Genomic DNA, 23035 nt, shown 5'->3' on the forward strand with positions numbered 1-23035 from the left:
ACTACTAGCCTCCTGTTTACATTGCCTGAGACAGGACATAGGTGGGCTCCAGGTTAGGCACTTTCCAGGTGACTCAGTGGGAAAAGAATCCACCTGACAATGCAGGAGATGCAGGAGACACAGGTTTGATCCTCGGGTGGGGAAGATCCTCCTGGAGAAGGAAATGGCAACCCACTCCAATATTCTTGCCCGGAAGATTCCATGGACAGAGGAGCCTGGTGAGCTACAGGCCATGGGGTCACAAATAGTGCCCCAAAGATGCATGCAATTTGACTGCTTGGGACTGCAGTGCAGGGTTCTCCTCCTTTCAGTGTCGTGTTTCCCCTCTGGACTTGTTTGAGCACGCAAGCACTCTCTCACTCCTGTTTACCCTCTGAAATGAAAGTAACAATAGAAACAGGGTAAATAGCCAGGCTTTGTCTCTTATGCACACCTTAAGATAACAATCATGGCAAGAACAGAGAAGGGCTAAACATCGTTTGAGTGAAGGGTCAAGAAATCACATATGCCCCCTCCTTGGGACAAGGGAGACACTACACAAGTGCAGAGTCTCCTTGGGGGTCAAAAGTCAGGGGATGCCAGGTCATAATGAGTCTTGCTTCTTTCCCCCCAGGTGTCTTTGTGTTGAAATCTATTTGGTTGGGAGGGGAGGGTCCTGAGACAAACTAGCCAGGAGGGGCAAAACAAGACTATTGGCCAGAGGGGAGACAAAGACAGGGGAAACTGGCCCTTTATAACGGATTTAAACTTTCCAAAGGTGTGACTCTGGAGACAGCTCTCACAGAGTTCGCCCATGCGTCTTTCTGCATGCACTCTGCCTTTCTAATAAACGTTTTACTTTTCTCTTTACCTTCTACCTCCTCATCAGAATTCCTTCTTATCTCAGTAGGCAAGGACTGGGGATTTAGGCCCTAGCTGCTGGCCTCTCTGGTCTAACGGTTAGGATTCCTAATCAGGGAACTAAGGTCTGGATTCCAGCTCACTACTGCTGCTTACTGCAAGATACCACTTGCTGCTGTGTGCATCCAAAATCAATGGGGCTTGGGTATGCTGATTTCCTGAGACAGTCCACATACTTACAGACTTGCCAAGCATGCAAAGCTACAGCCCCAGGGCAGGGGGAAGGCAAGGAGGTGTTCAGAGGCAATCTAAAGGACTAAGACTAAGGCAGTGTTTAATCAGGAACTGAGACTAAAGGGATTGTTAAGGAAACTTTGTGCTAAGAAGCAGCAGTATCTGAGAAGTGGGTTGAGATTACAGGCTTTGGCATCAGATCTGGGGTTCATGTCCCGATCCTGCTGAGTGACACTGGGCAAGTGACAGATGCTCTCAGGCTCAGTTCTGTCCCTCTGTGAATGGGGACAATACCCACTCCTGGGGCTGGTGATGAAAAGGGAAGAATACACATATAGCTCTCAGCACCATGTCTTGCATATTCCAACCAAACAATAAAGATAACCATTATGAGTATCATACAGTTATATGGCAGTTCACACTTCAGATCAGCTCAATCGCTCAGTCGTGTCTGACTCTGCGACCCCATGGATTGCAGCACACCTGCTTCCCTGTCCATCACCAACTCCTGGAGCTTGCTCAAACTCATGTCCTTTGAGTCAGTGATGCCATCTAACCATCTCATCCTCTGTTGTCCCCTTCTCCTCCTGACTCAATCTTTTGCAGCATCAGGGTCTTTTCCAGTGAGTCAGTTCACACTTCAAAATGCGTTTATACAGTAATAGTTCTTTTAAGGCTCACAGATGAGGAAAAGAAGGTCACAAAGATACATGCAATTTAACTGCTTTGGGCTGCAACGCAGGGTTCTCATTCCTTCAGTGTAGTGTTTCCCCTCTGGATACATTGCACTGAAGAGTATATAGCGTTGGGTCTGGCACTTAGTAAATGGAGGCCAGTGCTGTACATTTTCTCCAGTCGTCATGTATGGATGTGAGAGTTGGACCAGAAAGAAGGCTGAGCACCAAAGAATTGATGTTTTCAAATTGCGGTGCTGGAGAAGACTCTTGAGAGTCCCTTGGACTGCAGAGATCAAACCAGTGAATTCTAAAGGAAGTCAACCTTGAATATTCATTGGAAGGACTGATGCTGAAACTGAAGCTCTAATACTTCGACCCCTTGATGGGAAGAGCTGACTTGTTGGAAAAGGTCCTGATCGTGGGAAAGATTGAGGGCAAAAGGAGAAGGGGATGGCAGCTGAAGAGGTGGGCAAGATAGCATCACTGGCTCAATGGACAAGAGTTTGAGCAAACTCCAGGAGATGGTGGAAAACAGGAAAATCTGGCAGGCTGCAGTCCATGGGGTCACAGAGTCAGACACAACTTAGCAACTGAACAACTGAGCAACAACCACCAAAGGAGGCCATTCATTGCAGATAGAGAGGCTCATTGCATGGTGTTTCTCTTTGGGGGGCCAAGAAAACAGGGACCTTGATGACTCATTGCTTGCTGGGCCTTAGAGGACATGAAAGACCTTAAGGGAAACTGCATGGGTCACAGCTGCCTCCATCAGCCAACTTCACCTTGGGAGTGTTCCTAGGAAGGTGCGAGGCATTAAAAACTTCAGCTGAGTCCGAGTCTGAGTTTCTAGAAGCAGCAAGCTTCCATAAATGAAAATATCAGCATCCTCCTAGTGTCAAGTTCCCCCCACACCTTTGAGGGAGCGATGCAGTGAAGGAGGGCAGGCTTTGCACAGGAATGATCATGTTCCCCAAACTTGTCTTGTGTTTCTTTTGGGGAGTGGAATTCTTGGGACATTGGTCCCATTTGGTTCCGGCTGAATTAGGACTCTAGAAAACTACTTTTTCTTCACCTGGACACTGAGAGGGACAGTCAGGGGTGGGGGTAGCCCTGTGGGGGGCGGGTTCTGCCCTCGCCACTGCTGATGAGTCAGGTGTGAGGCCAGCTCCAGCATCTGGACTAATTTGTCCTGAGCCGAGCAGCCGGCTGCCTGCCACATCCTCCCCTCCCGCCCTTATTTGGAGCCCTGACAGCTGAGCAGCAAACCAACAGGGGAGCTGGGCGCCCGCCAACCGTCACCCTCTGCTTCCCCGCATGAGTCCCGTTGCCGAGGAGAAAGAAGCCGGAGGCATCACTGTGAGATAACCAAGGACTCTTTTTTGCTCTTCTCACACCTTTGAAGTGGGAACCTCTTGAGGCAAATCAACAAGAATGTGGCTCCTGCAGCTGAGGGTCCTGGGGGTTGTCGGGGCTGCTCAAGGCAGAGGGGCTGTGACAAGCAGGCTGGACTGATAACTTTAAAAGGGCATCTTCTGCTGCTTCCTCACTCAGCTGCTTTATCACTGCAAGTGACAGAATGGGGAGGGTTCCGTCCCTCTCCCGGACGAGCTCCCAGAGAGCCAGGGGGCTATAAAAAGAGGAGGCTCAGGGCAGCTGGGAGACAGAGACGGACAAAGGCCAACAGTGAAAGGCCAAAGAAGCCAGAGAGGAGGCAGCAAGCACCAGACCGACCATTCCTTGACCGACGCCAGCATGGGCTCCTCCGCCATCACCACGAGCTTCCTCCTCTTTCTGGCGTTTCAGCTCCCAGGGCAAACAGGAGCAAATCCCGTGTATGGCTCTGTGTCCAATGCAGACCTGATGGATTTCAAGGTAGGGCCAGGAAAGCGGCATGGTCTGGGGTGAGGGGGGTTGTGACATTGGGCCAGGCAGCGAGACCTCTCCCTTTCCGTTTTCCTTTTGTAAAGAATTTGCTGGACCGTTTGGAGGACAAGATGCCTTTAGAAGATGAGGCTGTGCCCTCACAAGTATTAAGTGAGCAGAATGAAGAAGCTGGGGCCCCTCTCAGCCCTCTTTCAGAGGTGCCTCCCTGGATGGGGGAGGTCAATGCAGCCCAGAGAGATGGGGACGCCCTCAGACGGGGCCCCTGGGAATCCTCTGATAGATCTGCCCTCCTGAAGAGCAAGCTGAGGGCACTGCTCACTGCCCCTCGGAGCCTGCGGAGGTCCAGCTGCTTCGGGGGAAGGATGGACAGGATTGGAGCCCAGAGTGGATTGGGCTGCAACAGCTTCCGGGTAAGAGGACCTGAGGATGGAAGTGGGATGGGGAGGAAGGAAATTATAGTTTCATTGACGTTCAAACCTTGTGAAAGAACACCACCCGGGAATGCCTTCAGTAGGAAAGGGACAGCATAGAAGCAACCCCTTTGAAATTTCTGCCTCAAACTGGTGGGGAGGGGGTTGTGCTCTGAGTCTCAGGACAATGATACCAACCTCAGCTACAGTTGGCTGAGAAAATGCTAAGAAAAAAAGACTTTACTGCCATGAGCACTGGGGACTTAAATTGTTCATGGGGCCAAATCACCTGTGCTCTGCTGATTGGTAGTTCATGTCCTTTGCAGAATCATCAGATTCCAAAGGATTGAAATTGGGCAGGACTGACTTTACTAGCTCCTAACGGGCAATTTGTTTACCAGTTTACAGAAGTCAGAGGGTCGTCAGGCTGGAGTGGAGGCTGGTGGGAAGGGAGCACAGTCTGATGAAGCTGACTTTTCCAGTGGAGTCAGGTCACCAAACCAAACATGTCTCTGCTCTCTTGTAGTATCGAAGATAACGGCCAGGGAGGAAAAGGCAGGCCAGGCCCCGGGCAGTCTTCAAGAGAATCCCCTGGGGTCTCTCACTCAACTTTGTCGCATCTGGTTGCCATCAAGTTGAGTTGTGACAAGTGTTCTATTCAAGCATCAGCTTCCTGTCAACATTTCTCACATTTTATGCTAAATGTAGACAAAGTGATTTAACTGTGGCTTCTCCACCTCTCCCACCCATGTGTTAAGTTTTTATCACCTGTTAACCAACATCAGTTTGAAAATGAATAAACTTCAGCACCATGGACAGAAACAGTAGGCTCGGGTTGGTGTGATTTCTTTCATTTCCGGAAGGGAGTTCAGCCTGATATTCCTTGTCATTTTACCTTTTGTTGGAGAGAATTCTCAGTTCCTTTTTCATTCTTTTTTTTTAAAGTAATTAACTTGTTTGGGGGAGCAGTTTTAAGTTCACAGAAAAATTGAGCTGCTGAAGAGGTAGTTCTTTGTATCGACTTCTGAAAAGGGTGTCGCCCCGGTTTACCTGCACCAGGGAGCAGGGCTCCGCGCCACCTCCCCACCCATTACCCCTGACACCACACTCCCCGTGTCGGATTTTATGACATTCCTCCAACACCCCTACACCTTCACTTCCCCACGCCTTTATTCATGCTGTTCCTTCCACGTAGATGCCCTTAATCCAGAGCTCCCCACCTCTCCCAAGCATTTTACTCATTTCTTAAGCTCATTAAGAAAGCTACTTCTTCCCTGAAGCCTTCCAGGATACCACATGCCCAGGACAGATCAAGCTCATCACTGGCAGCATAACTATTACCAGTCACCACAACATGCCTGGGTATGCAACTGGGTCTGTGTCCCTGATCTGCAAGCTCCTGGAGGTAAATGCCCCTTCAGCAGGCCCTGCAGCACGTGGCACAGCAGGCACCCTACATATAGTTGATCAGATTGTACAGAAACTGAGAGAAGACGAAGTAAAGTAGCAATATGCTCTGTGTAGAGTGAGGGGGAGGCCAGCAGAGAATTGATGCTTAGGCAGGGAGGTAGGGAAAGAACTCTAGGGTAACTGCTTCTGAAAGAGATGTTCCTTGTGTGGATTTTGAATGCAGAGGGTGGAAAACTAAGAACAGGAGGACCAGATGGAAAACTAAGGACCAGGAGGGTGGAGAGAAAGGAAGAAGGTCTGGGACTTGAGGAGCAGGGGCTGCTGGCAGGGGAAGAGGGGGGAACTGGGCTCACTGCCAAGGTGTCACAGTGACACAGCAGCTTCTCACGGATGGGATTGACTGAACGTGCCAAATACATGAGACGCCCCTGGAACTTAGAGGACACTGGGAGATGGGTGGAAGGGGTGATGAGTTGCAGGAGGGACAGGTTGAAGCAGGGATGGGTGAAGGGGTGATAGGTGAGGGAGGATGCATGAAGGGGCCTGAGTAGACCGAGGCTGCTTCTGCCACTGTGCTTAGTCGCTCAGTCCTGGCCGACTCTGCGACCCCATGGATTGTAGCCTGCCAGACTCCCCTGTTCATGGGATTCTCCAGGCAAGAATACTGGAGTGGGTTGCCATGCCATCCTCCAGGGGATCGTCCCAACCCAGGGGTTGAACCCAGGTCTCCTGCACTGCAGGCAGATTCTTTACCATCTGAGCCACCAGGAAAGCCCAGCCAGCGTTTCTGTCACTGAGGGACAGCAACTCGAAGCAGATCACCCAGAGACTAAGAAATCACATTTCAGGCAAAACAAAATGTGACCCAAAAGCCCTGAGAGGTGGAGGCTGGCACCAAGGTCTGATTTCTTCTGGTTGGACACTGGGGGAATCTGCCTGCGGGGCGGTATCCTAAATGAAGCACCGGCAGGAAGTGAATAGATTCTCCACCAGCTGCTGTGTGAGGGAGTGCCTGTGAGGACAGGTGATTTTATAGGTGGAAAGGATCTGTGAACAAGCCCAACAGTGTTGATCTGAAGAGGGGACAGAGCAGGGCGACTGCTGTGGTTTTTGCTGATATCCGTAGGACTAAGTGGTTCTTATGTTAAGGTGCCAAGTGGCCCCCTGAGGATGAAGAGTCCTGCTGGGAGAGCTACAGACCTGAGGCTATACACCCCTCTCCAGCTTTGCAATCTGTACATGTTAGAGAGGGGGAGGAATGAAATAAAAACAAGTCCTCACCACGCTAAAAAAAAAAGGGCACTGTGCAGACAAAAGGATGATGGAGATGGATGGAGACGTTTTATTCTGACACATTACAGTTACAATGAGAACCTCCAAGTTCCAAGCGTTCAAATAAAAATAGAACTTTACAAATTAAAAAAAATACAATTTATATACACCATAGAATTAGCTAACGTTACTGTATAAACAAACAGTGCAAAAAGAAAGAAGGAAGCTGCTTCTGACGAGATGACCAAAGTCCACAAGCTGTGGCCTAACACTGCACATCAATACTGTGGGGCCACCAGGATGCTGCTGGCCTTCCTGCAGCCTTCTTCATCCCCGAGGGCCATGTCAGTACGTGACTTTGCCTCAGAAATGTCATATGGTCAGCTGGGTCAAGCAAGCGTCCATTCCAGCCAGGAACCGTTAATGAAATGTAGCCGTTTTTATTGTTTAGTCGCTGAGTTGTGTCTGACTCTTTACGCCACCATGGACTGCAGCACACCAGGCTTCCCTGTCCTTCACTATCTCCCAGTTTGCTCAGATGCAGGTCCATTGAGTTGGTGATGCTATCTAAACATCTCATCCTCTGTGGTCATGAGCAGTTATTTCCGAGTACAAAGGTCCCACAGTTGGGTGGGACTTGCTCCCTCCTCTGACACCTCAGCTGGGGAACATGAAACCACCTCTAGCCAATCCCAAGCTTGGCCCCTGAGAATCTATTGAGGGGCCACATCCCTGGGAGGTGACCGTGCTGGGAACAGGCAAGATGTTGAAATGCGGATTTCTAACCAACAGAAATCAAAGGAATGAGGCTGACAGTTAACTGTGGTACAAGTGGAGCTGTGCTAGTCTTTGGGCTTGTCTGGAAAGGGCAGACGCCAGGTCAGAAAATGACGTGCCATTCCAGAGGGGCTGGGTTTGGGTCTGATGCATCTGTTCAGGGGGAGGGAGGTGTCTGCATTCTGCCGTCTATCTCTGGGCTGCACCGATGGGAACAAAATATCAGGTGACTTAAGCACAACATGGAGTGCGGGAGGGATAAATTCCAACACCACTCACCCAGGGCAGCCTCCCGGCCAGCCGTGTGACCCTGCCCCCTGAAGCTGGGAGGACCTCAGTCCTGTCAATTTCAGGAAGGGGAGAGTGGCAGCAAGAGGGAAGCAGGTTCCAGTTCCAGACGCTGCCTGAGAACAGTGGCAGCTGGCTGAACACCATCACACTTAGGAGGGCTTGCTCTTTTGGTCCTGGTGAGTTCCTCAATTACTTACTGAATGTTCATCTTTGTTTCATAAGTCAAGTGCACCCAAGGGAGTCAAAAAATTTATGTCAAAGTCATGTTGATCAAAGAGATGAGAAAACAGGAAGAACAGAGAGGCCCTAGTCACTGGGGACGATGTGGAAATGGCCCCTGGGTGCAGGGGTTGTTCCCTAGAGTGCGTGGAGCACAGGACCAGAGCTGGCAAGGCAGGACGGGTCCTCGTCCCCAGGCTGAGCAGCAGTCTTGGCAACAAAGCAGGGGGGCTCAGGGGAGAGAACAGCCTTGCTGTGGCCTGGCGCTGATGCCCTCTGGCAACTTCCATGATTAAAAAAAAAAAAGGAACAACTAAATGCAAACAGATGCCATCTTCAGTCTTCAAGCACATTTGCTGCAGGGCTGTCTAATGCGATGGGAGGGAGGGAGGCTCCGGAGAGGGGGCTGTGTGTATATGTATGTAATTATGACTGATTCGAGCTCTTGTACAGCAGAGACCAACACAACCTTATAAAGTAATTCTCTTCCAATTTAAAAAAGAAAAAAAGATGCTGCTGAAAGTAGAGAGAACAAAGAGGAAAGTAAGTGCAAACGCCTGACACCCAGATGCTCATTCTGGGTGCCTGTTCAGAGATGACCAAACAGCCGGGAGGGAAACTGAGTCACAGAAACAGAGAGGGAGGCTTCCTATGTCTGATACTAAAACCTTGGGGAGTGAACTGGCAGGAAGCACCTCCCCCTACCCACTGCTGACCCCTCCTGAGGTTGCCGCTGCTGAGCCCCTCAGGATGGTGGGGATGGCCAGCAGCAGGCGAGTGCGAGATGCTTATCAAGGGCAGACACCCTCTTCCTCGAATGAACACCTGCTGTGCAGTCACACTCTGGCTTTCTCAGCCACATCACGGACCCATCCACATTCCTGGTTCAGGATTCACTCCCTCCCGTCTTATGAATAACGGCACTGTTCCCCAGGGTCAAGTGAAGCAGTTTTATATAAGGGAGCCCTGCTTTTAGGGGTGATGCAAGGTCCTCTGGGCTGTGGCTGCTTCACCACGAAAAGGCAGGTAGAACTTGAGTGAAGTTTAGTAATCTGATGGAGAGGAGAAGGACCGGGGTGAAAATGCGGTACAAGGAGACCATGGGTAATCGGGAAATTAGAGAAAGCCGAAATGCTCAAAGCTGGGACAGGTGGAAACCTGACCCTGTCGTCAGCTTTATCATAAAGTTCAGGGAGCACGAGCAGGATTTAAACGCTTTGTGCTTCTGGAGCTGGTGGTTCCAGGGAGGTTCACACCACAGGGGCCCCACCTCACACCCAGAAGAACTTCCCTTAAAAAGAACTAGTGACGGTGTCAACTTGAGTCCCAGTGAGTTGTGTGTGGGGGGGTGCTCTCTGAAACGTGGGTGGTTTTCTCAGGGCCCAATTCCTCATTCACTGAATTCTGCAACTGGCGTATCTCCCCCAACCGGTGTTTGCCTTGGCCAAAGCACCTCCCATGATGCTTTAAGGCAACAGCTGGGTTCCCTAGGGAAGTGGCAAAGAGGAGGCGGGACACCCGCTCTGAGGGTCACCCTCCAGCGGGCGAGGCCTGACTCCCCACTGGTCCTGGTGCTAGCGGGGAGTGGGGCTGGGGCCTAGGTTGGCACTGGATGGAGGAACGCAGGGAGCAGAAAATGGGAAGATACTTGCTGAGCAGTCAGACAAGTCCAGGCTCTGATGGTCCCATACCACCCCCAAGATCTCTGACGGCAAAGTGTTCGATGACTGTAGGCTTTCCAAGCGAGTGGGTGACTGGGGATCTTCTGTGCCCGGGAACAGTCCGGCCAGCCGCGGTGGCGAAGCCAGAGCTGCTGCCCCCCAAGGCGGCTTCCGGCAAGGACAGCCGGCACGCGGCGGTGAGGCTGAGCCCGAGCCCGGCCGTCAGAGGGTCTGGTAGTGCTGCCGCAGCCGGGCCTGCAGAAACTCGTGCGTTAGGTTGTGTCGCGTGATGACCCCCACGATCTAGGACCAGGAAGAAAAGACCCAAGTCACCTGCAGAGTGAAACCCACTGGGAAGAGAACTGACAGGAGTGAACAGAGCTTGCCCGGCCTGCCTCAGGTGGCAGGGCCAGGATCAGGTCCCGGAAGGACCAGGGCGGACCCGACAACACGATCAGGACGCTTGTTCTGAAGAGTACCTCATTTCTAGACGGAAACGAAATACAGAGAAAGCTCGGGATCGCAAGCTGGAGGCCAATGGGACAAATCCAGCTGCAGAGATTTGAGCTGGGCCAGCTGGAATCTGGACACGAATGTCTTCTTAAGCAGAGCTCATGGTCTGTAGCTTCACAGCCACCACACCCAGCCGGCTTCACCATTCAGAACTACCTGAGTCACTGTGATATTGGATTCATAGTAAGAAAAATATATTTGGTCATCACCCTAGTTTCTGGCATACAGCTCTTAAAACTCTCAGCACTTCCTGAGTGGTGAAAAATAAGGGTGTCTTGTTATTCATAACAAGCCACTTTCAACCACAGCTGAGTTTATGCTAATGATGTCACTTCTGGGAAGCCTTTAAGGATGGAGGCTGGTTTCCCAGGGAACCAAGTGTATGACTAGACGATTGGAGCTGTCAGCCCTAGCTACCCAGTGGGGTGGGGGTGGGGGGCGGTGGGAAATGTTGACTCCATCGCCAATGGCCATAGATGTAATCAACCACACCTGTGACATGAAGCCTCTCTTAAACCTGAACCACAGGGTTTGGAGCACGTCCAGGCTGGTGAACCTGTGAGGTGATAGCAGGGTGCCCAGCCTGCCAGAGAGGAGGTAGGGCTCAGCCTCCCATCCCCCATCCCCTGCCCTGTGTATCTCTTCCATCTGCCCATTCCAGGTTATGGACTGCTGCTGCTGCTGCTGCTAAGTCACTTCAGTCATGTCCGACTCTGTGACCCCAGAGATGGCAGCCCACCAGGCTCCCCCGTCCCTGGGATTCTCCAGGCAAGAACACTGGAGTGGGTTGCCATTTCCTTCTCAGGTTATGGACTACAATCTATTATAAAAGAATATGAGGTGGGGGCTTCCCTGGTGGCTTGGTGGTAAAGAATCTGCCTGCCAGTGCAGGAGACATGGGTTCAATCCCTGGTCTGGGAAGACCCCACATGCCGTGGATCAGCTAAGCCCGTGAACCACAACCACTGAACATGTGCCTTAGAGCCCAGAAGCTGCAGCCACTGAACCCCACCTGCCTAGAGCCTGTATTCTGCACAAGAGAAGCCACTGTAATGAGAAGCCCACGCACCACAACTAGAGAGTAGCCCCCCGCTCACCACGAGAAAAGCCTGTGCAGCAACAAGCCCCAGCACAGGCAATCAATCAATCAATCATGAATGAATGAGTGAATGAGTAAATAAATGACTGAATGAAGCAAGAAATTAACGAAAGGATATGAGTGTCTCTGAATTCTGCGAGCAGGGGGTCATGGGAACCATCTATTTATAGCCAGTCAGTTAGGAGCACAGGTGACAACCTAGACTTTCAATTGAAAACTGAGGTTGGGGAGGTGGGTAGGGTGAACCGTCTTGTGGGGCTGAGCCCTTAATCCAAGGGACATGATACCATCCCCAGGTAGACAGTGTCAGGACTGAACTGAGTTGAGGACACCCAGCTGGTATCCAGAGAACTGCTTTGTGTAGGGAACTCACCCTCCTCCCCACACCAGCGAAAGAAGCTCAGCAGAGGAGAGTCCAGAAAACCAGGGGGTTCCCACAGTCACTGCAGTGACTCACATCTCACTGGGGTGGGTGTCCCAGAACTGTCAGCACAGTTGTGTTCCAAGGAGCACGATTCCACCTCCAGCCACTAAACACATGTAAGGGCATGCACGCTATCGGGGTTCTGCTGGGTAGCCCTCATTTTGGAGAAGCGTCATTTCCTGCAAGGCAGCTAGGGGGCACTGACTGAAAGCCTCAGAAAGGTGACCATTAAAGTGACCGTAAAAAAAAAAAATCTGCCTGCAATGCTGGAGACACGGGGCAGGAGACCTGGGTGTGAGCCCTGGGTTGGGAAGATCCCCTAGAGAAGGAAATGGCAATCCATTCCAGTATTCTTGCCTGGGAAATGCCATGGACAGAGGAGCCTGGCAGGCTACAGTCCATGGGGTCACAAACAGTCGAACACGACTGAGTCGTGTAAATAACATACTCACATTTTCACTTTCACACAGTGAAATTTAACTAAATATCCCACCACAGAGAAATGAGTAAGTGACCAGGCAGCTGTGCAACAGAATGCTCTTGAGCCATTAAAATGTCCTAAAGGAATACTTTTTGCCATGGAAAGTGATTTCCCATAGATTCATTGAAAAATTAAGATATAAAACAGTACAGGCAGTGGTAACATTTTCACTGAAACTTGACATATAAAGTCTCTCACTCCTAGATGCAGAGGAAAAAACAAGAGATACTTTAAAAAGTTAACATGGCTGCCTCTATACAGATAAGGGCTTGCCATGTCTTTTTTATCTAGAGTTTCACACTTTTCTACAAATACCAATGTTGCTCTAGTAAGAAAAAAAATATTCTAAGAAGAAAAAATGGAAAAATCTGTAATAATAACTAGGTAGTTTATCTTTTAACACTCTCTTGAGTAGTTTGTCTGAAATTCTCTCATTTAGTGTTACAAATTCCCGTAACAGGTAGAGAACCGATCCCCTTCCCATAAGAAGGCACCACCAAGTCCAACAAGAAGAGAAAGATTTTAGGATACAAAGAAGTTTGTTGTTTAGTTGCTAAGCTGTGTCCGACTCTTTTGTGAGTCCATGGGCTATAGCCTGCCAGGCTCCTCTGTCCATGGAATTCTCCAGGCAAGAATACTGGAGTGGGTTGCCATTTCCTTCTCCAGGGGATCTGTCCAACTCAGGGATTGAACTCGAGTTGCCTGCATTGGCAGACGGATCCTTTACCACTGACCCCCAGGGAAGCTCCAGGCCTAAGCTTTGCTGTTTCACAGAAAGGAAGACCAGTGCAACACTGGCTCCACCTGCCAGCCACACAGGAGACCGCATGTAGGAAACACCCAGGAGGCCAAAGGGGAAGTTTCCGAAGCTGCTTCTCTCCCGCCCAGCCCTCTGCCCCTCACTTCTGCTGGGGGAGAGCAGAGCAGGTTGAGTTTGGGGGACACCCCTGTGGGGTGCTGCTGCTCCGTCTACAGCGCCGAGCTTAGAGGCTCCCCTCCAGGAGGCACCGCCTCACAGGCCCCACTCACCTCGCCCACTGCGTTCACCACTGGCAGATGCCGCAGGCCCATTGTCCTGAACAGGGTGAACACTTGGGAGACGTGGGTGTTGGGCGAGACCGTGAAGGGTGCGGGGTTCATGTACGGGGTGACGTCCTGCAAAGAAGGCAACACAGTGACCCGCAGCCAGTCCTGCCCACCCAGGATGTGATGCTGGCCACGCAGACAAGGAGCAGGCCGTGCGGGATGGGCCCTCAGCCTCCTCACCCAGCCCCGGCCCCCAGGGAAGCCCTGCTCACCACGATCATGCGCGGGTTCAGCAGGGTCAGGTCCAGGTCGTGGATGTCGGGGTACCTCGGGTAATCCTCAGCCATCTCGGCGTAGGAGAGGCGTGGCTGGCTGGCACTCTGCAATCCCAACCCAGACACTGTCCTCGCACCAGATGTGGCCACTGGAGGAGCCATGTTTAGGGGACCCTCCCTCAAGGTCTCAGAGCCGGGCAGGCAGCGCAGGGCCAGGACAGGTGCTCTGGAGTGAAACCTCCTGCTCCAAAGCCATTTCTCGGCCAATTCCCTAGCTGTGTCCCCTGGGCTGGTCTCCTAACTTCTCTGAACATCCCTTTCATCTGTAGAACAGATGTGAGCTATTCTAGAGTTTCAATGAGAAAAGTGGTAACAGTAGCTGTAGCTGGGGTGACTTGGGTCCCCTACAAGATTCATCTGCATTTTAATGCCTAGAACCTGTGAACATGGCCTTCTTGGAAAAGAGGCCTTTGCGGATGTAATCAAGTAAGAGGAGGTCACATGAAGGAGGGTGGGCCCCAAACCCAGGGACTAGTGTCCTGCTAAAACAGGAGAGGGCACAGAGGGTGGGCCAGGTAACAAAGAGGCAGACGCGAGTGATGTGCCTCCAGCCAGGGCAGGCCGAGGGCACCCACCACAAATGAGGGTGGCACGAATCCTCTCCTGGAGCCTTCAGAGGAAGCACAGCCCGGCCGACCGGGCGTTCTGTCCTAGGGCCGTCAAAACCAAGCAAGGACACACTGCTGTTGCTGGAAGCGTCTGAGGGGCCCGCCTGTGGGATTTTGCCCAGTTTGCAGTGACTGGAAACAGCAGCTCCAGGAAAGTCAGCCCAGAAAAGTCACAAGGGAGCTTTGCCACTATCCCTGCATCCTGAGTCTTCTGGACCGGTCACCACTCCTCCCCAATCCTCCTCCCCTTCTCTCCCCTCGGCCCATGGTCTTTGCTGTCCACTGCTGACCCCCAGGGCTTCCTCAGGCCAACACTGGTGGCTTCTGTCTGCAGGCGAGGCCCTGTGTAGTCTGGCCTGCTTCATTCCTCCAACTCTCGTCCCTTGGGCCATTCCAGTGAGGTTGGGCCTCCCACAGGCCATACCCCCAAGCCTGAGCCACTCCATCCGTGGCCCTTCCTGTCCTGCACACGTGAGCTGGTGACCTCAGGCTGGCTGCCCACGGGCAAGACCCAAAGGAAAATTCGTTTGGCAACTAGGTTTCTGTGTGAGTTTTTCAGGCTACATCTGAAAGGGTGAAATGTGTTGCAGGTCACTGTATGGACCACTTTGAACACACATAAACCACAGAGAAAAAAAGACTACAGGGAAATGAACAAGAACAAAGGTATTTCTCTGGATAACACATGTAACAAAGTGCACACATGGCAGAAATTGAAGTGTAGAAGTTATATTAAAAGGCTACTGGGCTGAAGGACACTTAACAACAGGTGCAGAGGCCCTGGAGGGACTCTGAGCCCTGCTCAGCGTCAGGGCAGCAGGGATTGCACCCACTGCTCGGCAGCAGGTGTGGGGACTGGGTTCCGAGCGCCCTCGTGCTTTCCAGAGGCCCGGTGCGGACAAGAAGGGAGACTCACCGACTGGGTTTCAGAGTAACAGACTCCTCGGACGAGCAGGGTGACGAGCTGTGAGCGCAGGACCAGGCCGTGGAAGGTCAGCGGGCGGAAGCGCTCCTCCATGGTCCAGTCTTCGCTCGGGGACTGGTCAGGGTACAGGTTGGGGTAGGGGGTGTATCTGTTATACAAAAACCAGACGCTGCCTAGGGCACCCTCAGCAGGACTGTGTCCCGTCCACGGCCCCGAGCCCCGCCCGCTCTCCCAGGGACGGCCCCGGGCGAGGGGCCCCCTCACCTCCGCTCCAGCATCTGCTGCAGGAGATCCTCCTTCTCGCCTGGCTCCTCGGAGGTCACGTGCTCATCGCACATGTTGCGCAGCTCGCTGGATGGGTAGGACTTCATGGACTGGCTTCGCCGGCGCTGCTCGCCGGCGCGGGTGAGGATGCTGGACTTCTGAGAATGGGAAGGGGCAGTGATAACAGATGGCTGCTCAAGGGCAGGCCAGCATCCACTCAGGGGAGGAGGTGGATGACCCTGGGGGTCAAAAGGCACAGGCCCACGCCAAAACGTCAAGAAACCTGCATGGTGGCTCAGAGACTTGTGTTTCAAGGAGCCTCTTGGAGCCCAAGGTTTCTGCCGGCCCCATGGCCCGACTCCTTTGATGTGGGGACAGCAAGGCAGTGCTCCCATGTCATAGCTCTGCGGGCCTGTCAACTGATGTGCCCCCAACCTCCAAAGCCAAGGGTGGGGACGCAGCCCAAGTGAGGCAGCGGGACCCTCCCTCAACGCTGTTGCCTTCTGGTACCCAGAGAGGAGCCGCCACCCACCTGCTCACCCAGGGTGCACCGCGCCTGGTTCCTCAGCTTCCCTGTCTGTCCCACAGCTTCCTATGGACTTCTTTCTTAAGTAGGTCAGCTCCCACTGCTGGCAATTCAGAACCCTCTCTGGGACAACCTGCACTGAATGCTAACCACTGCTGATTAAAACTGGGCTTCCCTGGTGGCTCAGATGGTAAAGAATCTGCCTGCAATGCGGGAGAGCCGGGTTCGATCCCTCCGTCAGGAAGATCCCCTGGAGAAGGGAATGGCTACCCACTCCAGTATTCTTGCCTGGAAAATCCCATGGACTGAGGAGCCTGGCGGGCTGATTAAGACCACCACTTATCCGCATGCTTGCTGCAGTGAGAATGCACACACATCCTGATGGCCTAATGAAGTCCTTACTCACTGTCCAGTCCTTACTCACTGTCGCATACGATGACAAGGGTGCTGACTTTCACAAGAGCCAACCAGGGCCACCCTGTCTACAGGGTGCGACAAGTATGGGGTCAGTGTGAGTGTCAGGGAACCACCTGTCCATGGTCCACCCCTCCTCCGGGGTCCCTTTCTTTACCTTGAATTTGATGTTGTTACTGATGAGCTGGTTGCCCTTCATGAACTCCCTCTCGTTGCCCCGGTTCTCTGTGACCACCGGGAAGGCGTGGTGGACAGTGGTGCGTAGGATGCTGACCAGGGACTGGATGCGGGTGTGCGGGTAGACGTAGGTCAGATTGGGCTCCATGATGTCGCTGGCTCGCAGTCTGGGGGAGGGAGAGAAGCGGTCCAGCCTCACGATGGAGCCCGTGGCCCCGGGAGCAGCCGTGACATGGCCGCGCTCCCTCTCCATGCTGCCTGGACCACCAGGGTCCCTCTTCTGAACCACCTCCAGCCGATCCTTGAACACACGTGTTCCTTGGTACTCCCATCCCCTTCAGAGGCACTGTTCCCTGCGCCTGGAATATGCTCTTCCCTGCCTTGTCAGGTGGGTGGGCCAAGACCCTCATCTCAATACAAATGCCCCCTCACCATGAACCCCATCTGCTTGCCCAAGGTTTCAGCCATCCCTCCTCAGCACCCCATGGCACATGCCATGTGTCACCATTGAACTGCTAATGACACGGGAATTAAAATGAAAATCTTTGGGTGTCCCTTTAGACCAGGGATGGCAAGTACCACCCACAGGTCCAATCTGGTCACGCTTGCTCATTTACGTGTTGTCCACGGGTGCTTCTGCACTAATATGGTAGAGCTGGATAACTGTGATAGAGACCACATAGCCTGCAATGTTGGAAATATTGACTGGGTGGTCCTTTCTGGAAGCTGGCTGACTCCTACAGGACAGACTCTAAGCACCTTGCGTGATTCCAGACATGAGAGGCCTGATGGATAAGCTGGTGTCTATGCCCAGAGGAGTCACCACCGATAGACAATTCTTCCCTGGGCACACGAGGCACCTTGCTGTTACTCACAATGACTGGACGCTTAAACGTTCAATCATAACACTTCCTGTTTCACCAGACTGCCACAGCGGCTGAATAGTCCATGAAGCGACCCTGCCCACCCCAGCCTCCAGCCCACGGGGCCACTCCACTCTCCTGAAAACACCTGGGGACAAACGTGCTTGCTACTGTTACTTACCTTCTTCCAACCCAAGAATCTGTACTACTACCCCCTAATACAAAAGTTCCTGGGCCCTAGACTTCATAAATTCTGGAACTAAGACACAAAGAGAAATCCTGGCCTTACTTGTCCATTTCCACCTCTGTCTCCCATTCTAGCAGCGGCACGCCTCGCAGGCCCACGTGGATGTCATAAATGCCTTTATTGAAAAAGTCCCCTGTCCATTTGGCCACCTGAAATACAAAGGAAAGGCTTGAAAATAGGCTGCTGTGGGGGGAACTGGGCCTTGAATCTGAACAAAGCCTAGAAGGGGCGTGCTCACCATCAGGGTGATCATAATGGGAAGGCCGTAAGTGATCTCGTTGGTAGACTCAATCAAGATGACCGTGAGACTGATGGTCATGCGGACGACCCCACCCAGGAAAGCCGCAGCACCAATCAGGGCAAAGGTCCCGGAGTAGATATGGCCTAATCCAATGTAGCTGGTGAAGAAAGAGACCAAGAACATGGCTCAAAATCATACAGTGTGTGGTGGGGTGAGGGTAGTTTAGTCGCTAAGACATGTCGGACTATTGAGATCCTACAGACTATGGCCCGCCAGGCGCCTCTGTCCAAGGGATTTCCCAGGCGAGAATACTGGAGTGGGTTGCCATTTCCTTCTCCAGGGGATCTTCCCGACCCAGGGATCAAACCCAGGTATCCTGCATTGCAGGTGGATTCTTTACTGCTGAGCCTCCAGGGAAGCCTGTGAGGTTGGATAGGAAGCTATGATTGCCACACATGTGCATAAGTGCACGTGTACATACACACACACACACACACACACACACACACACACACACACACACACACATGCACAGAGTACCTTTTGAGAACATTGGCAACTAAACGTCCAAAAGCAGCTCCACACAGCAGAGAAGGCACGAAAAGGCCACTTGGAACAGAAATGCCGTAAGTCCAACACGCAAGTGAGAAATAGAGGATGAAGAACAAGGCCAAAGTGACGGGGCTAAATGTACCTGTGAAGCAAGAGCAGACTGACCTGAGTCCCACTAAGATGCTTACCAAGGCCTCCCAGACTACCCGGCTCCCACCAGGTCCTACTGTATCCTGTCTGGTTCACCTCCAGTGCTGGAGGCAGAAAGCCTATCTCTGTCTGGGTGATGTCACCAACGAAAAGCCCTGTTCTTGCTCAAAATTAGGGGTAAGCCCAGATGTGTCTGAGGGTAAACGGAAAGGGTGGGTGAATAATCATTTGTTACTGCCCCAAAGCCCAACCCCTGAGACTCACTATCCTGGTGGAAAAGCTGAAGGATGGCAGACTCCTGGGGATTGAAGAAGAGGGTAGCCATGTCATTGTAGGTCTCGTTGGGACAAAAAAAGGTCTTGATACTTGAATTCACATCTTCTGATGTGACCTGAGAAGCAAGAATCAAAAAGTCAAACACAGGTCCCTGACCAGGGCACTTGAGAGTTCAAGTGGGACATCTCCAGCGAGGCTGCAACAAACCTGGCATGCAAACTTTACTCATAATAAAACAGGTAGCAAAAACAGATCGAGATCCAAAAGCAGCCAACTGTGATACTGTATTCCTCACATTTTGAGAAAGAATCAGGATGACGGCCCTTATTCACGCACATTTGCAACAAAAATATAACCACAGCCATGATTCACTGTGGGTCTGGCTCAGTGCTACTTCTGTCAGAGGCGCTGGGGGAAGCCTGGTCCCCAGGGACCACAGACCATGGAGGACGAGGTAGAGGCCTGACAAGAGGCCCAGAGTGGTCAGGTGTCTGCAGAGGAGAGTCCAGGGCACTGCGGACCTAAGCCCAGCTTTGTTCCAAGTGGAAAAAGCCTCTGCCCCGAGTTTGCTGCAGGAGAAACCTGTGTATATGAGGCCTACTGCAGATACCTTGCTCCTGGTTGCCCATCCCTCACCTGGCTGAACAAAACCCAAGATGGGAAAAGACGAGATTTCTTCACATCCCAGCCCTCTTACCCTCTTCATCATCTTGTGTGAGCAGATGAGAGCCTGGCACTGCTAGACTCATCAGAGGGGTGTTTGTTTTCTGGCTGCTGGTGTTCAGCAGCACAGGGGGTGAACCTCATACCTGTCCCTGGGCAAACAACTAATGGGTGCTACTGCAAAGCTAACTGAGGAGACGGATTGTTCCTGGATCCCATTCCATCAGTGACACTGTAGAGATGCCCTTATGTGGACACTGTAACGATAGCAGGCCATGGGTTAGTATAATCCTACGAGGTGCGCCTGGCTGGGCAACACAGCCAGATGAAGGCTGCTGCAGGAAACAAGGGAGCGCCCCCTATGGGCAGAACCTGGCAGGGAAGAGCGGGCAACCGGGATGTGTGTGCAGAGCTGTCGAGGGTGGACAAGCTGAGGAAACAGCTTAATAACCAACAACGCAATGTTTCCCCAACTTAGGTCTGGAGGAACCCAGTGCTGAAGGCACACTGGAAAGAGTCCTGTGGTCAAGTGCATAGAGGAGCTCCACTGCACTTGCTGGAAATCAGTGTACCTTCAACAAGCAGGGAACAGGCTCCATGATCAGACAGACCCAACTTGCACCCTGTCACCCTCTGTGACCTCGGGAAAGGTACTCCATTTCGTGAAGCTTCCGTTTCCTCTTCTATAACATGGGAATGACACCTATCTCAGGCTACCTATTACTAGCTGACTGGTCTTGGGCAAGACCTCAGTTTGCCTCAGTTTTCTCATCTGTCAAGTGGGGACAATACTAGCCAGAGTAGCCATGGTAAAAACTAAGTGAGGTCATGTACGTACAGTGCTTAGTGGAGCGCCTGGCACACAAAGAACACGCCGAACATTCCTAACACTTACTGGAACTTTCAAGGCCCTGAGAAGTCCTGTGTTCAAGAAACCTACTTAGGCCTGGTTATCTCATCTGAATCTGTTCCCATTTGTCTGCTCCTGAATCATGTGTATAAATGCTCCTTAGAACACACTTTGGAAAGTACTGGCCTGGTAAGGAGGTGGCCTTGGGGAATAACCAGTAACAGGGATCGACAGATTTTTCCTGCGAAGAGTCAGACAGTAACTATTTTAGGCTTTGCAAGCCACATATAGTCTCTAGTGCATGTTCTTCTGGCTTTCTTTTCCCAACTCTTAGAACTGTAAAAACCATTTTTAGCTCCGGGGCTACACAGCAACAAGCAGTTGCCAAGGGCTAGATGTGGTCCATGGACCATAGTTTGCTGATCTCTGATTGAGTACATTCTAGCTATTTAGTGTTCCTGGGGACACGGAAGATGCAGCCGTTCTAGACAAAAGCCCAAAGGGGCTCGGAGGGACTCCAGTAGCTCCCCAGGGGCCATTAAGACATGTACTGAGAGAATCTCCAGCCTCCACCCTAGGGTCCACTCTCAGATCCAACACACGTTGTAAACTAAGCTCCAATGCCTACCTCACTGTGGGGGTCAGGGGAGAGAGGAGTCCCCTCTATGATGACCAGGACTGTTCACAAAAGTGAAAAAGAGCCAGTTTGGTGAACATCCTCTCTTAGGTAAAATGACAGCTATGAAGCCCAGCCCCCATCCCGATCCCCCACCCAGCAATCTGACTCAGGTGTGGAACAGTGAACCAATGCATATACTGGCTCTAAACAGAGGCACATCATACATTCTGGGTGCTTCGTCTTTGTGGACATAGGACAAGGGCAGCAGGTGCACAGGGGGTTACCTGGAGCGGGATGGAGTCATTCCCAACTTGAGCCGCAGAAGTCACCTGGCGGCATTCTCCCAACACCATGGAGGCCACAAACACCACCACGGTGGTCACCAGGGACACCAAGAGGCTCTCCAAGACTCTAGGAGGCAAAACACAGCTGTTAGCATGGATTAAAAAGATACCTGGTCTTGGGAACTCGAAACTGCCTATCCCCAAACCTCCCTGCCCCCAGAGCATGCACAGCTGCCCCTGGGCAGTCAGCACATGTGCAGAATGTATCAGCAGCTTGCTGTGTTCCAGCAATCTCTATGTACAAATCTGTACAGGTGGTTAGTGGTGAGGCTGCTGCGGCCACATCATCTCTCTCCAAGGAATGAATGGCCTCCCACTTTAAGTCCCAGGGTGAGAGTCTCATGACAGCACACCTCTTGGCAGGGCTGATACTGACTCTGCCATGAGTCCCCGTGGCCAAGTCCAGACAGGCCAGGAGCCAGAGTGGCTCTGATATAAGTTAAGCTCAGCCGCAGTCTCTTGGTCTGTCTGATAAACACATTTATGTTCTCAGTCTTAGACGTGACCTGGAAGCTGGCGTGGGAAGGGGGGTCTATTCCTCAGGAGAGATGGCCCGGTCCACATGGGGCCCGGGAGCCACAGCAGGTGGGGGAGGCGACTGCGAGGGTACCTGACGAGCTTAGGTTTCGGGTGCACGTTTCGCATACGGTACTTTGCAAGCCTCTTGTTCAGACAGTTGAACGTGGCTCCCAGGAGGCCCCCAATGACCCCCATCGCGATGAAGAAACCCAAGTCCATAGCTGTCCAGAGATGACATTTTTTATCAGAGTCAGAGCACTGAGAGAAAGGGCAGGGGAGGGAGAGAGAAAAACCAGAGTGCCCGTGAGAACAGGAAGGGGCAGGAGCAGAGAAGACAGAAACGAGAGGCGAAGCGGTGCTGGAATCCTGCCCACACTGAGCATACGCGTGCAGGAGGCTACAGCGCCCAGGCGCACCTACCTCTCTGCCAGCTTCTCGCTGATACTTTACCTAAGAGCAGTTGTCATGGGCCAAGAAAGAAATTCTGAGGGCAAGGACAAAACATACCTTAAACTCGCCGAAGTTCAGCAGCCCAGGGAGCTGGAAGGAACCCCAACTTTCAAACTGAATTCCAGAACGAAAGAAGTTGAGGGTGAAGGTGGCAGACATGGAGCAGAAGAGCTGGGAAACAGGTGACAAAAACAAAAACAGCTGAAAGCCACAAGTCCTACTTCCTCCTGGACGCGTCCCGTAAACCTACTGCTCCACACAGAGACCTCCAACTCCAGGTCTGGACATGGGGCTCTGGTGACCACGGCTGTAAGTTCACGTCAAGTGTGAAAAGCTGGAAATCGGGCTAGTGGGAGTTTCCATTCAGCCTTTTCTGGACTATTTAAAGTCTATGGTGCACCAGACCCTAGGCTAAAAGAGGAACAGCAAACACCAGAGGCAGAATGTGTTCCCCGAGCGAGCAGATGGGAGCTCAGTCAGGACCACAGCTGGTCTCACCTTCCCAGTCAGATAGTTCGTCATCAGAGAGTAACGTCTCACTGGGGACAGGAAGGATGTTAACATGGGAAGCAGAGAACAGTCCACAGGAGTTAATATGGGAAGTAGAGAACAGTCCATAGGAGGATACAGGCATCTAGAGCAAAGGAAGTCAGTCTGGCCTCATCAAAACTACAGGTTAACCTGAAACTATCCATTAAATCGAGCCTTTTACCACTGGGATATGTCCCTTATTCACTTTGGTAATTCCCCTTGTCTCAAAGTCTCCTTTAACACTAATAAACTACTTTTTGTTG

General features: G+C 52.1%; 2 protein-coding genes across 3 annotated transcripts in view; one reads left to right on the forward strand and one right to left on the reverse strand.

The window, feature by feature from the left end:
* Nucleotides 1-3503: 3503 nt before the first annotated feature.
* On the forward strand, nucleotides 3504-4583 carry NPPA (natriuretic peptide A). Its single transcript, XM_068985737.1, has 3 exons — nucleotides 3504-3623; nucleotides 3719-4045; nucleotides 4572-4583. Exons 1-3 carry the CDS (start codon nucleotides 3504-3506, stop codon nucleotides 4581-4583), a joined length of 459 nt encoding a protein of 152 aa, XP_068841838.1.
* Nucleotides 4584-9366: 4783 nt separating this feature from the next.
* Nucleotides 9367-23035, reverse strand: part of CLCN6 (chloride voltage-gated channel 6) — a 29573-nt gene continuing 15904 nt past the window's right edge. For both annotated transcript variants that reach the window (XM_068986025.1, XM_068986024.1), the window contains 13 exons: nucleotides 22299-22412; nucleotides 21883-22049; nucleotides 21213-21339; nucleotides 18785-18911; nucleotides 18359-18512; nucleotides 17816-17975; nucleotides 17620-17726; nucleotides 16448-16634; nucleotides 15351-15508; nucleotides 15078-15234; nucleotides 13491-13598; nucleotides 13222-13347; nucleotides 9367-9978 (listed from right to left, as the gene is read on the reverse strand). In XM_068986025.1, the coding sequence (XP_068842126.1) occupies nucleotides 9898-9978; nucleotides 13222-13347; nucleotides 13491-13598; nucleotides 15078-15234; nucleotides 15351-15508; nucleotides 16448-16634; nucleotides 17620-17726; nucleotides 17816-17975; nucleotides 18359-18512; nucleotides 18785-18911; nucleotides 21213-21339; nucleotides 21883-22049; nucleotides 22299-22412 (1773 nt within the window). In that variant the 3' untranslated portion in view covers nucleotides 9367-9897. The remainder of the gene's footprint in view (nucleotides 9979-13221; nucleotides 13348-13490; nucleotides 13599-15077; nucleotides 15235-15350; nucleotides 15509-16447; nucleotides 16635-17619; nucleotides 17727-17815; nucleotides 17976-18358; nucleotides 18513-18784; nucleotides 18912-21212; nucleotides 21340-21882; nucleotides 22050-22298; nucleotides 22413-23035) is intronic.

The sequence above is a fragment of the Capricornis sumatraensis genome, chromosome 14 (assembly GCF_032405125.1).
Source record: "Capricornis sumatraensis isolate serow.1 chromosome 14, serow.2, whole genome shotgun sequence".
In the NCBI taxonomy this organism is placed as follows: Eukaryota; Metazoa; Chordata; class Mammalia; order Artiodactyla; family Bovidae; genus Capricornis; species Capricornis sumatraensis.